Genomic DNA, 15195 nt, shown 5'->3' with positions numbered 1-15195 from the left:
TCTATTTCACGCCAACGAAAACTTACTGGCTACTGATCTGCACCCAGACTAACTCTATGGCCACCAAAAATCGGCCAAGATAAGCCGACGAAGACAAATCGAATCTCCTGATAGAACACGAATTTTTTCTACTTGCTTGCAGTTATGAACAATATTTGTATCTGTTCATATTTGTATCTTATACACAGATCAGTTAAAAATTGCAGTGACCATTGGGAAGCCATCAATGCACGGCAATAAAAAACTGCAATTGTTGTTCTGACGAAATGAAGCAATGCTAAGACCTGCTGGGGAATTAAATCATCTTGGTGAAATGCTGCTAGATGTCCTACAGACGTAATCCGTCATAATTTGCGGCGCTGATTAGATTTCGCTCGATAATCATCAGTCCTTTCGGTGGTGCAGATACCGGCCAAAACTATGACTTAGAGTGGAAGATGTCTTCTACTGGCCATTGTAAAAGAACTCGCGATTATTCCAATGATTGCACTGATTGCATTGCGTTTACGCAACCAGTTGATATTTGTTGAAATTTCGGTATCGTTCCCCTTAGCTGTATCGGCAAGAAAATGTGCATAACTGCAATTACGAAGTTATAGTTTCCTTCGGACTATACTAAGGATGACTTCTTATTTCAACTAGCGGATTTAGGCTATTTTCAATATCAAAACCCCTAAATTTCGGCGAATATTTGTGGATAATCTTCTCGTCACTAACAGAATTCGGAAATACTTTGGTTACTCTGAATATGGACATCAAATGTAATCCTTTTAGTAATATTGATATTCAAGATTCTCGGTAAAAATACTATATCTGAACGCAGCAGTTTGCCACATCCATCTATTGATTCGTTCAACTAACTCTACACTCTGATATCACAAGATAACGTCAGACATAGCCTTATGCAATATAAATATGTTCACCAACATTTGGTCGTGCCTGAATCCTTTCATTCACATATCATCTTGAAAAAGCGTCTAAAATATTCACTACTTGTATTGAAGGATACATTTTCTCGAGGCAAACGAAATAGATACAGCAGGCACCGTTTATGCACTTATCAAAGGCTTACTCATTCAACTTCCAAGTACTCGCGTAATTTCCGTATGAATATTGTCTGCAGTGGTCTGATTTTTCTCTATGAAAAAAAAGTTCACCATTATTAGTCAGATGATGTTTCCCATTGAAAGCCTCCCAAGCGCTATTGTTGATGTGATCATAACATTATCATTTCCTTTTACCATCAAACGTTTGTTGTTTTTTCTGATGCTCGCCTCTTATCATAAATGCTTCACATTTTTGTGGTCAACAGACTGTTGCGATAAGAGTTATTGCTTCAGTCGCAAACTTTCAAGGTTGAATTCATCTCATTGTGGAGAATCATCAAGAATGGTATCTTAGCATTTCCTCAAACAATTCTCAATTAATTCATTCTTGTATAATTGGAGCTCAATTTGTTGATTTCAATCAATATTCGCTTTCAAAAGAGGATATTTTTAGATCATTTTGGAATTGGATTGTAGTCCATAAAATAAAGCTATTCAATTTACAACAAATAAAGATCCTGCTGGAATAATCTTTCTATTGGCATTGATTCCTAGGAGTTGGCTACAAAGAGTATATATGAATCATGAATTTTCTCAGTATCAATGCCTTTGAAAAAACTGATATTGTTGGCCCGCACTCAATGAGAAATTTATGTTCTGATTTACTCTCTTAATCAAATTGTCATCCGTGACTTGCATTGTCGGTAGCGAAGTCAAATTTATGGCGACTTTAGGCTTACGGGCTTGTTAGTCGCGCTTAAGTTCTATGTATCTAATTTTTTGGGAGCCATTGGGCCACCGTCTCGGGCTAGTTTGTGTAGTTATTTCTTCAGGTTTTTGATTTCTCGTTTGAATTCTGCCTTCGAATTCTATGCCTCATTCAGAGAGTGTCTGAAGCCAACTGCTTCTCCTTCAGTGTTGCTAGTAAGATTGAAGGCTTGCATCATTAGCGTTGAGAAGTCAATTTCACCGTTGATGTCCATCAGTGTATGCAGGGGATTTTTCCAAGAATAGTGCGCATAAAATGTCATCATTAACGGGGCTTCTGTCGTGTCTGTGTTCCGCAGTAGAAAGGCTTATCAAGTTCGGAACCCCATCTCTCCATCTTAGGCAGGGTCTGCCTCGTCTTCTTTTTCTACCATAGCTATTGCCCTTATAGACTTTCCGGGTGGGATCATCCTCATCCATACGGATTAAGTGACCCGCCCACCGTAACCTATTGAGCGGGATTTTATCCACAACCGGACGGTCATGGTATCGCTCATAGATTTCGTCATTGTGTAGGCTACGGAATCGTCCATCCTCATGTAGGGGGCCAAAAATTCTTCGGAGGATTCTTCTCTCGAACGCGACCAATTTTTCTTGCTAAGAACCCAAGTTTCCGAGGAATACATGAGGACTGGCAAGATCATAGTCTTGTACAGTAAGAGCTTTGACCCTATGGTGAGACGTTTGGAGCGGAGCAGTCTTTGTAAGCTGAAATAGGCTCTGTTGGCTAACAACAACCGTGCGCGGAATTCATCATCGTAGCTGTTATCGGTTGTGATTTTCGATCGTAGATAGGAGAAATTGTCAACGGTCTCAAAGTTGTATTCTCCTATCCTTATTCTTCTTCGTGTTTGACCAGTGCGTTTTGATGTTGTTGGTTGATTCGTCTTCGGTGCTGACGTTGCCACCATATATTTTGTTTTGCCTTCATTGATGTGCAGCCCAAGATCTCGCGCCAATCAGCGCCTGCTCAATCTGGATGAAGGCAGTTTGTACGTCTCAGGTGGTTCTTCCCATGATGTCGATATCGTCAGCATAGACCAGTAGTTGGGTGGACTTGAAGAGGATCGTACCTCTTGCATTTACCTCAGCATCACGGATCACTTTCTCGAGGGCCAGGTTAAAGAGGACGCATGATAGCGCATCCCCTTGTCGTAGACCGTTGTTGATGTCGAATGGTGTTGAGAGTGATCCTGCTGCTTTTATCTGGCCTCGCACATTGGTCAGGGTCAGCCTAGTCAGTCTTATTAATTTCGTCGGGATACCGAATTCTCTCATGGCCGTGTACAGTTTTACCCTGGCTATGCTATCATAGGCGGCTTTAAAGTCGATTAACAGATGGTGTAACTGTTGTCCATATTCCAACAGTTTTTCCATCGCTTGCCGCAGAGAGAAAATCTGATCTGTTGCTGATTTGCCTGGAGTGAAGCCTCTTTGGTATGGGCCAATGATGTTCTGGGCGTATGAGGCTATCCGGCCTAGCAAGATAGCGGAGAATATCTTATAGACGGTACTCAACAACGTGATACCTCTATAATTGCTGCACTGTGTGATATCTCCCTTTTTATGTATGAGACAGATAATGCCTCTTCGCCAGTCGTCAGGCATTAATTCGCTGTTCCATACTTTGGGCACAAGTTGATGAACCACTTGGTGTAACTGGGCGCCTCCATATTTAACCAATTCGGCCGTAATTCCATCGGCTCCTGGCGACTTATGATTTTTCAGCCGATATCAATTATTCTCGTTAATTATGACGTCAGAATCTTATTTGTATGGCCTAGAATGCAGCAAATAGAAATTAATAAGTTTGAACTGCTATAACTTTGACACTAATAATCATAGTTCCAAAAGATGTGACATGTGTATGCACGATACAGTCCTCTATGTCGGTGCAAAATTTGATTCTCCTAGGATGAACTTAAGGGGGTTTTTCAGTCAATTTCTAAAAGTTAGTAATGTACTATTAGTAAGTTTATTTGAGCAGATATCGGAATGGGGGTCTTTCGAGGCTTAAATTTTACACAAAACCTTAAAAAGGGCTAGGTAGAAGTAGATTCTTCATAAATGCGAATCTAATATTTCACGAGATTCTCAATTATTCTCATTAATTATGACGTCAGCATCATATTTGCATGGCTTTAGAAGCAGTAAGTTCGGGCGAAACTGCTAAGTGTGAACTGCTTTAACTTAATGACCAGATTTTCATGGCTTCATGGCTGGTGCAAAATTTTGTAGTGCTGGAAAGGGGGGTTTTCAGTAACTTTTTAAAAGTTGGTAATATACTATTAGTAAGTTTATTTGAGCAGATATCGGAATGGGACATATTTTGAGGCCTAGATTTCATCTAAGCGCATAATTCTGATTTTTTTTGGGTTGGGTAATTTCAGAAAATAAGTCCTGTCTCACTTGTAAGTGCGTACATTCTGACTCCTTTCTCGCGCACTTTGCAATTCATGCCAAATGCTAATGCTAATGTCAGTTTCGAAAGTACTAATCGAGACCTTTCATTTGATACCCTACACGACTATATCCGGTGAATTTTTTTTAAATTCCCCATTTCCATGTATGGGGGGATTCCTTTTAAACTCCACCTGCATTTATGTCACGCGCTGTATGCGTGAGATTTCATAGTTCCCATCTATCCACCAAATTTCGTTCGGATCGCTTCAGCCGCTTTGGAGAAAACTGCGTGTGACAGACAGACAGTGAATCGATTTTAATAAGGTTTTGTTTTACACAAAACCTTAAAAACAACGTAATGCGCAATACTACTCCGTCTGCCTGCGCTCCTCAGCATCTCTCTGACAATGTTGTTTGGAGAGAGCCTGCCTGTGTCTCCATAAAGCTACTGACGAAAGCCGGCTCCACAAGACAAAAAGGTGTGTCCAGCGTCGTCTGCCATTCTGTTGCATACCACACAGGTAATGCTGAAAACTTCCATGCCCACTAAGAAGTTGGAAAAGGAAATAGTCAATCTCAGCATGTTTTCGGTTCAGCCACGGATTTAAATTGCCGATGAGCTGCGCAGTCCATTTGCCTCTTGGCTCATTGCCAAGAAATTTGCCATTCGGTGATGGGCGTTGACTTCCTTGACGGGCAACCAATTTTCTCAATTCTTCTTCGCTTTCGGTATTAGCCCGTACCTCTGCGCCGTTGAGCAAAATAGATTGCGTTGCTTCCATAAGAAGGTGGTAGTAACATTCGCCATTAGCTGACTCAAGACCGGGACTTCAGCTGCAGCCCTGTCCACTGTTGCTTTAATTGGCTTTAAGGAGCTCGTCTTCGAATTGAACACTAAACCAAGGTAATTAACCGCTGTTGTTGACTCTATTGTCAATTCGCCGGTATGGGACGCAGAGTCGGGATTTTCGTTCTGGTCAAAATGACTACTTTGGTAAGGCTGAAGTTATAAGCAGTCATTCTCCGCTTGCCCGTCTCATCAATATGGCATCAACTGCCACAACGTTGTCTGAGTATTCGCTTGCCGCGAAATTCAGGTTTGGGGATAATAAACTGGCCCTCAACGTACTTGGAAAAATCAGTGCCACAAATGTAAGTTCAGAGCAAACTCGTATTGTTGACAACCAATTGATTAATGGAAACCAAAGGATTATATTTTCTCATGTTCTGTTTTTACTTAAAGTTTTTGGGCACCTGGGTGAAAAGTTAACGCTTAATAGATCGATCGTAATCGTCTAGTGGCTATTGCAAAAAATGAAAAAAATCGTAATAAATTGATAATAAAACTATTTTTAAGAAAGGAATTGATATTTACAAATGCAAACTTCTCTTTTTAGACCATGTCGGAAATTTAGTTGGCAATCTATTCACTAAGCCAGGGTCGTACTTTCGTGATCAATTTGATCCGAAGGAGTCGCTGGGAGCGCATAAAGCTCGCGATTTCCAGATAAGGAGTATAGGTTTTCAAAGCTTCCAAATGAGCTTGGAAATGATAATGTACCTTGTAATTAGTCATCAAGAAGTGTCCGCCTGAACCTTGCTGCATATTAACCTGAAATATCTGGATAATCTCTTGAATAAAGAATAATTCAATATTTTATCAGCAGTTCCAAAGTGGGTTCACGATCGCAGTGAATCATGGAATCTATTTAAGGGGGTCATCCCGTATGTCGTATCCGCGAAATCGAATTTTTTTTCGGCATCAATTATATCTAGATATAGTGTAGAATATACGGGCAAAGTGATTTTTTGATATTCGGAGTTGTTCGGAAATTATAGTGTTATACACGTGATAAGTCACATGCCAGATTTATGTCGATCGCCGTAATAAAGCTCGTATTTATCGGTCCGTATGATGTTGGAATGACTTCGCTAAACAGACAAAACTTGAATCCAAGGCTGTATATGTGCTTCTTGACAAAAACCTAAGGTTTATGGATTAGATATAGCAGGTTAATGGCCAATTAAGGTTTTATGGCTAAAAATCGCATTCTACTTTTCAAATGCGTTTTTCTCGAAACTGCATGTTGAAAATCGGCTGCCATCATAGCCCAAAATCTATCAAACGAAATTCTTTGAAATTTTCACGACTTATTCAGAACATATTTCTATGGTCCGCAAACTAGGATAATTGCGGTTGATTCAGTAATTTTTTTTATTCATTGAAGAAGTCGTAAAAAAAACAAAATTCAAAAAAAAAGTTTAACAGGGCACCAAAAATTTAGTTTTTAATATTTTTTAATAATCCTAGTTTGCGGTCTGTAATTAAGTTTGTACGTTAAAATGCCGTTTACTTTTTTCCTTTAACATGACCACAACGCCCTCTAGCGTGGCAACAGAAAAACATCTTTTTTGGGAGATGGGTGTATAAAGTGCTCAGTGTTTCAATAACGAACTATGCAATCGGGCTGAAAAAATTACTATGAATGATCGAGATATTAATAAATCGATGGTCCATATTTCGTATTTGTATCTTTATCCAGTTCTTCACAAAAAATTTCTAAAAGAAACCAAAAAAAAACGACGTTCACACGGGATGACCCCCTTAATCCACAAATAAAGCAGACAAAATAAAGACCCTGTTCAGTATGGTATCTACATATACATCAAACTATCTCCTGATTAGCAGTTACAATACTGTGTTGATTACTAACAGACCTCGACTCAGCAACCACTTCAGACAGTTTGAACGGCAAGTGAACCTTGAAATGCGAAGGACTTTCAAATAACTACGAAGCAAAAGTTATCTTCAGCTACCAAAATTGAAATTGGTTCGACCATGGACTATCATTTTCATTTCATTCTTAATGGAAGTATGTTTGATATTGATTTTCTTGCCCACCATCCCCCTGGTCTGATTAGCCCCTTCGTGCACCTACTCCATTACCTTAAAAGTTTATGAGAAAAAGGGTTTCGTGAATGTTTCATGGAATTGTTTTAGCAAGGTTCTCAAAAGTTAGTCGACTTATTTGCTCATCATCTGACACGATGTGACAGTTACACACAATTATGCTCAAATTTTCACATAGTAAATGAAGAAAGCCCATTCCATAGTTATCAAATAGCTCAATCGAAATCAATTCATTAGATGATTAGCAGACATTCGATAATAGAGAAATAATTTTTATATCTGAAGAGATATCACCTCTATTCATAATTAGCTATTTCAGTATAAATGGATGAATCATGTTTGCAGTGAAAGCGTAAGTACAAACAAGTATATCGCAATCAGACGATCTGCCGCGAACGTTTATTCAATATGACAGGTACATATAGCTCCACTCGATGTTATCAATTCCATTTATGATAATTTTCATGGATGTAACAGATGTGTAACATACCTATGAAATGTGGAAAAGAAATTAAAGCACAAGTTAAAGGACTAGTCGAGTAGAAACATGTGGGTTTGAAAATAATTTTTATTTCATATTAAGGTTGGTTAATGCGCATCAATTTTTTCATATGGAAGAGAATATAATACAAAGTAAAGCATAAATTGGGTGCTCTTCCGATTAGAAGGTGTGAGCCCTCCAAATGGAAAAGTTTTACTAATGGTAAGTATAGTATGCGGATTGTATAAATACATATCGCTTTACTCGACTCGGCTTGGGAAAAATGATGTGCTACTCTAATATAACAACACAGAGAAAATACAAGGGCAAAATAGTCTCAACTTGATTTTGATATTAACATAATTACATTTCCAGATTTTGGACAAGGCAGTGAAAGCGCGTCTAGCCCTAATAATGTGTGGAGCAACATCCAGTTCGGTGCCATTGTCAGCACAAACCACACTTCCCAGATATAAAAATTGATCGACGCCTTCAATGCTTTACCCAATAATACAGATAGGAAAAGTCGGATGACCTGTCAGACTGAAAACCTTGGTTTTGTTGGTATTTATCTTCAGTCCAACTCTACTTGCCTCTCCTTCCAAATCCAGAGCCATTTGGCCAAAATCCATGACCCGGGGAGAGAGAGAACAGATGTCATCAGCGTAGTCGAGTAATAACGAAGTGAATAATTAGTGAATTTTGATAAAATAATCTAAAATGTCGGTTCCGTCTTGCACCACGGCTACACCTCCCCGTTCTTTTATTTAAAATTCATTAAAACTTGTGATTCTCCTTTTACTAGGTACGGAAAAAAAATGTTTTTCTTTGAGTAAATTTTCATGGTCACCAAATCCTTATACAAGGACATACCACGAACAAATTTTAGGAGCCTAAAAAGGTACCTTGGTACTATAAACTGACAAACTTTTCAGGATGTGGTGTCAAATTACATACATGAAGTTACATACAAATTTTCATACATGAAGTTACATACAAAAAACGTGAGTTTTCCCAAAACTTTGTGCGGTAGAATCCCGTGCCGCCAGAAACCACATACATTTTCAGACCTGTGACTCAAAAATTACCGTTAGACAAAATGCCAATGTTATATGTCTGGCCCGCTAATCCGAAGGACATCCCATAAATTAACTGACGCTTTCGTCCAGGGCAAAGGGAATTCATCAGACGCTGCCTCACCTCTGCCCTGGGAGCAGCGTGACCGCGTTCGAGAGAAAAATTCTCCGTCGAATTTTTTTACCCCTACATGAGGATGGAGCCTACTTATCGATGAAATCTATGAACAATACCGCGACCGCCAAGTTATGGATGAAATTTGGCTCATTAGGTTGCGGTTGGCGGGTATGGTTGAAAATGATTCAGTCCGAAAAGTCTGTAAGAGCAATATCTATGGTAGAAAAAGAAGACGAGGCAGACCTTGCCTGAGATGGAACGATGGCGGACAACAAGATGCCAGGCAGGTTTCAGGGATATCGAATTGGCGAACCTCGGCACAAAACCGAGATGCCTGGAGTTCCTTATTAAGGCAGGCCTACACCGGATACCGCGCCGATGATGATGATGTAGTGTAGTGGTCTGTTGTTACTTTTAGTTCTTGAAATATTTGCAGTCCATGCACTATGTATTCCTTTTTTCCTTAATCTTAACAGGTTATGATAATGAAAATATTTGCATAATCATTCTAACTACTGCTAGGTGTAGGATTGGTAGGTATCAATGACCACTCTGTGCTGTCCAATTACCCCTATGTTGCACCTTCTTGATGCCACAAATTCCGAAGACCATGATTGCTGTGGTAAGAGTAGGAAGCCGAGTCCAGTCGGCTAAGATCTTCAGAGCCAGCCCGCAGCATTCACGAAAGAAGAAGCTTTCCCACCTTATAACTAAAGACCTCCCTCTTCAAAAAATACTTTACCTCATATCCGTGGCCTGGCTCTACCTAGAGCTTGGCAATCGCAAAGGAAGTGTGTATGGGTCTCTACCCATTCTCCGCAGCTTCGGTAATATGAGTTGTATGGTATGCCGAGTCCGGCGGCATGGTCAACTATAGATCTGTTCCCCCAGCAAACCACCGTAATCCCGATGAATTTGCACGCGTCTGACATAAGAGCTCTCGGGTCGTTCGATGGTTTTTATTTGTGGAAATCCCTTGGATTATTAGCAAATATTTTGGTTGTATTTTCACGCGCCTCGCCCTTCAAATGCTTTGACGCCGGCATTTTCTCTGATTATTGATGTCTGGTAGAGATGTACAAACTGCCTTCATCCAGATCGAGCAGGTGGCGCGAGCTCTTGGACTGCACATTAATGAAGGCAAGACGAAGTACATGGTGTCAACGTCAGGACTAAAGAAAAAAGAAGTGACAACAATCGCCCTATTCAAATAAGAACAATAAAGATAGGAGATTAGAACTTTGAGTCCGTTGATAATTTCTCCTATCTATCTCTACCTATTCTTGCCTTATCAAAACTTAAACACTGAAGAAGGCGACAGATAGTCGCTGAAATATGAGTAGCAAAGATCCACTGCTACACGAAAGCCGGATGGCGGAAAAGGGTCACATTGATCTTGGGTAGTGGACATTTTGCTCTTCGGCGCCCATATGAACTAAATTTACTGCTGATCGCAATGTGATCGATCTCATTTGATGTTCGCCGCCGGTCAATTGAAATTCATGCCTTATAGCATAAGCTGTGTTCAAAAAATGCATCATCAACAGCAGGCAGTGCAAGTGAGAGAAATCAACCAATCTCTGATCATTATTATTACGGTCATCGTATGCCTGAGCAATGTATGGTCAGAACCACCTCTGTCTTTCAGATTTCCCATCAAGTCACTATGTCACATGTAGGCAGCGTCTTCTGGACTACGTGTACTTTCACACTCTCTCCTTTCTATATCGTCTCCGGTGGTACATAGGATTGCGCAATTGATGATGATGATTAATCTGTACCGGAATTTTACATTGAAGGTTCTGTCAAAAATCGGTGTCAGCACTAGTCCGTCACACGATTAGCGCCTACTGCTACTAGAAAAGAGTAGAAAACTACAGGGTCGTAAGAGGAAGGTACTCTCTAGAGGCCTACCATCTCATTTCCCTTCTCCCCAGAACATCCATCCGGATGTGGAAACAGTGAACATTCTGAAGACCTTCAGTACCGTAGTCAAGGAACGTGCCACCATTTTAGAAACCAATTAAAAACCGTTTTCGTGTATGTGAAGACATTCGCTATCCGAGACGTAACAGGCTTGAATGTATTCTAAAATCCCCTGCTAAGTACTATTTTCGTATTATTTGCCCATCGATCCCGCATTTTTGTCAAAAGTGGTTTTTTGTACGCTGATTGAAGCCTCTCTTCAATATTCGTTAAACTGGTTTGAATATCATTGATACCTCTCGGCGTATTCAGTCATGCTTTCTTATGTTCTTTTACGCATCCAACTTCCGAATTCGACTAAATTCAGTTTTTCTCTGTAAAAGATAAAATCTTTTGCAATTGCCTCATATTTGCTGTGGTTTTGTTCTTTCTAATAATACAAGAAGCTTTGGGTCTAAATCCAATTAACTTTGAACCAGACCATATCAACGATAACAGACAGAGTGATAATTCTCATTTATTTTTATTTATTTCTCAACTAAAAATCTGGCTTTGTCATTTTATATTTTATTTTCCTCTCCTTCTGTATTTGTCCTGTTTTCTAATCTGATTTTTTCCCTTTCAGTCAACTACTCAAATCAATCGGCAGCACATCAAAGTTATTAACTGAAGCAATAACAGAAAGGGTAACACACAAGGCCAAAAATATCCTCGATAAAAACTTCAAAACGTCTCAAGAGAAAATATCAACATGGGGATCGCAAACAACATCTCGATTGAAGAACGTTCGACAGAAAATAAACAATCTTAATATAAATAATCTCTCACTTTCACGGAATGAAAAACGCGATCCTGATTTCGACCTAGATCGCCCACAAACTCTTCCTCCAAACGATCAAGTTTTCCAATCCATTAGCTTCAACAGTCCATTGAACAAAGCAAGTAATCTGTCAAACCTTGCTACAATTGAATCGTCTTATGAGATTCCAAGAAGTATGCGATCCCCGGGAAGCTATCCAATAGACGGAGCTGGTCCTCCCTCTTACGATGACTCTATAAGAGGATTGAGTTATTCACTGACAGATCCGGACCAATCAATTGATCATTCGTTCGAGAGAAACACAAGTATGACTCAATCACTGAACATTCACCACCCTATTGAAAAGCCACTAAGGGCTAACCGTTCCCCCGTTGCCATGAACAGAAGCGTTCCTGATATCCCGAATTTAGTAATTAAAGAAGAACAATCAGAGGATACTCACAGTTCAAGTGAAGGTCTACCAATGCCGAATTATCCACCGCCAGTGCTGAAACATGAGAATATATACGGGAAAATTAATTTGATAGAACCTCCAGCTCGAACAAAACGAAAGAAGATTTACGAAACTATAGAAATTCGAAAGCCTCACGTGGAAGCATCTTCCAATCGTGCTACAATTGATTCAATCGAAATTCGTGAAACAATAGACGATTCATCTCGGGACGTGTCGAGAGAACTGAACGAACTCATAACAGCTAATGAAAAAATTCTTCCCAAACCAGATCGTAGTGAATCGTGGACATATCATGAGAATAACGATGATGAGTGCAGTTCTCCTGAACCCATCTATGCTAATCAGGAATCAACTTACGGAAGGCTTTGTGAAATGGAATCCGATGACGTGGACGTTCCACTTACCCCAAAGCCAGATGATGTTCAAAGAGCTACGCCTACTGAAGATGTCCTGACACCACTTGCTTCGACACCCAAGTCGCCTTCTCCTAAAGAAATACTATATGAATTCGATCCTCTTTTGAAAAACAGAGGAAACACTATTGGCAAAGGTATGAATAAAAGCAATCAATTATTATTGCTGGAGAATCTATTAGAAGAGGACACTTATGGAACTGTAAACCAAGAGACATCTGCAGTTGACGACCAAAGCATCGACTCCTCGGATGACGATAATGGTATCGCTTCATCAATACCCCCACCTCCAAAACGAATGGATTCATTGGCCGAGTCTACATCTACAAATCAGCCTGAAATTACAAGGAGTGATAATATGCAAATCGTTCATCAAAATCCCCATCTCCGGTCCGATAGTCTAGAAAATATAATAGAAGAACAAGATATGGATGCATATTTAGCCAGAACTGACAATAATCCTACAATTAATGAAGAAGTGGATCTTTCTCGCCCATCTCAACCGCGTAGTCAATGGTTCGTTGATGATGCTGCAAGCCAACCTCGAATAAATCCGTTTAATAAGCAAGTAGTCGAGAAAGGAATGCCAGATAAGTTGCCACCTGGAGTGCCGCCCCCGTCCTATTCCGAAGCAATGGCATCGGCAACTACGAAAAATTCAACGAAAAACACGGACAACAAATTCCCACCTATGCCTGCCTCTGCCGAATCGCAACCTAAGACATCTATGAAGTCAATGTTCTCCAATGTTTTCAACAAAATGGAATCGCTTAAACGTAAAACAAGCTTCCGAGGAACACGTTCATCCGATGTTCATATAATTTTGGAGATGGTACCTAAACCCACCTTGTCACAACGAATGGTCTTGCATGAAGGACATTTGATTCGTCTTCCTTCTGGGGGTGTTGAAGATATTCTAAAAGAAATGCAAAACCGTGTGGCATACCTTCGAGATCGGAAATTCGTGACGTTTGTCGATAAGGATATGAAAAATCAGAAGGAAACATTTTCGCTTGAGCACATTACCACTATTCAGTGCGTTAGTAATCATAAGTTTAGCAACAATTCCATGCAAATGTACTGTTTCGAAATAACAACAGCCATTCCGAAGAATCAGAGCTCACAGCAACAACTGTCTAATCCCAACATGGTAATGACAAATACGAACAGTGGAAACAAGAAATTGGTGCGGAGCTGCCATTTATATGGTGTCGCGAAGGAGTCGGAAAGGTAAGATCGTAGACTAGAATTTTGGAAGTAGCAGCGAAACTGTATTTTGCTTATTTTTCCCGTATTGGTCGCATGAAAAGAAAAAAGATTGCTATTAGCTCAGGTTCTTCCAGGTTTCAGAGAAAATAATTTTGCATCCAATACGAATACATGAAGGACAATTACATAGGTCTAACAATCGTTTCTTTTCCAATAATTGAATTTGAATCAGATGTAATGAGTAATCGTTTACAAATATCTGTATCCTATTAATTTCACATGCACTCAATTTGTGTTTGCGCTACAAATCTGATATTTCTAACATCTTTTCACCTAGTCTATAGGTCCATAAAGACATGATGGGGATCTAATCCAGTTTTACAATTTTTAGAAATAGCACGCAATTAACCATGCAATTCGTTGATTTTAGTAATCTAGACATAGTTGATATTCGAAACTTTGAAACTCAACAGATTAGGGATTCAATTTGTGCTGAGAATGTAAAGAGTTCAAAGAATGAAGAAATAATCTGCCCTGCCCTAATTGAAAAAAAGTTAGTACGTTTGTGCCAACAATTCTCGAGATTAGTCGCCACAGTTTGGTGGTCCACCATTCCAAAGGTTGTTTCACATTTTCCATTTCCATAACAAACCCACACTTTTTAAAGTAGTTATAAAGTACGGCAGATTCCCAGGTCAGGATGGAAAAAATAGTAACTCAAGATGATCTAATGGTGCGGGCTTGTTATGCAGGGCGAAGCGAAAAGCCTACGAGAGCATTTCTTCATCCACACTGATTGATTCATTTGAGCAAGCAAATTTAGTATCGGAAAATTCGCGCGTCTATTTCTTATTGTACTTAAGACACTTTCGGTAACACGAGTGTTAATTTTCAACAGAGTTTTACCACACCGAAAATTGATATACAACTTCAATAACTACAACTTTTTAGTCATTTGGAAGTCACTTGTTCCTTCTAGAGCTCATGGCGTTTCAGTTAAATAAACGCAGTATATATATGGTTGCTCTTCACCCCTTGGTGGGTATAGCGCGTCAACCACACGTACGCGCCATCGCTCGCGGTTACCTGAAATGTCCTTCAGCTCCCCATACGACTTGCCGAGACGCTCGCTTCCATCCTCTACTGTTCTGCTCCAAGTGCTTTGGAGCCACCCACTCGTCGTCCATCTTGACAGATTGGATTCCACTGCATGGCGTAGCCAGCAATGCAAATGTCGCCCCTCCTTAATGTGTGACCTATCCCTGCCACTTTCGTCTTCCGATCACAATATGTATGAATGCTAGACCTGTGCCCCAACCAAGTTTTTCGTTTGAAATAGTGTCAGGCCAGCGTACTTCGATGATACGGCGCAGACGGGTGTTGCCGAAAACTTGGAGCGTTTGGGTAACAGTGGAGTTCACTTTCCATGTGCTATTCCCATATAACAACACAGAAAGAACACTAGCACAGAACAATCTCAACTTGATCTTGTTGTTGAAATAACTGCATTTGCAGATTTTAGACAGGGTAGCGCAAGCGGGTCCAGCGCTACTAATGCGTCGGACGACAT

At 40.0% G+C, this 15195-nt stretch overlaps 1 protein-coding gene across 1 annotated transcript in view; it reads left to right on the top strand.

The window, feature by feature from the left end:
• LOC119654252 overlaps positions 1–15195 on the top strand; it is an 87090-nt gene that overhangs the window by 56967 nt on the left and 14928 nt on the right. The window contains exon 3 of the mRNA XM_038059502.1: positions 11355–13646. Within this exon, the coding sequence (XP_037915430.1) occupies positions 11355–13646 (2292 nt within the window). The remainder of the gene's footprint in view (positions 1–11354; positions 13647–15195) is intronic.

This window comes from Hermetia illucens, chromosome 1 (assembly GCF_905115235.1).
Source record: "Hermetia illucens chromosome 1, iHerIll2.2.curated.20191125, whole genome shotgun sequence".
In the NCBI taxonomy this organism is placed as follows: Eukaryota; Metazoa; Arthropoda; class Insecta; order Diptera; family Stratiomyidae; genus Hermetia; species Hermetia illucens.
The sequence above is the reverse complement of the archived record's forward strand: the minus strand, read 5'-3'. Positions and strand labels throughout refer to the sequence as shown.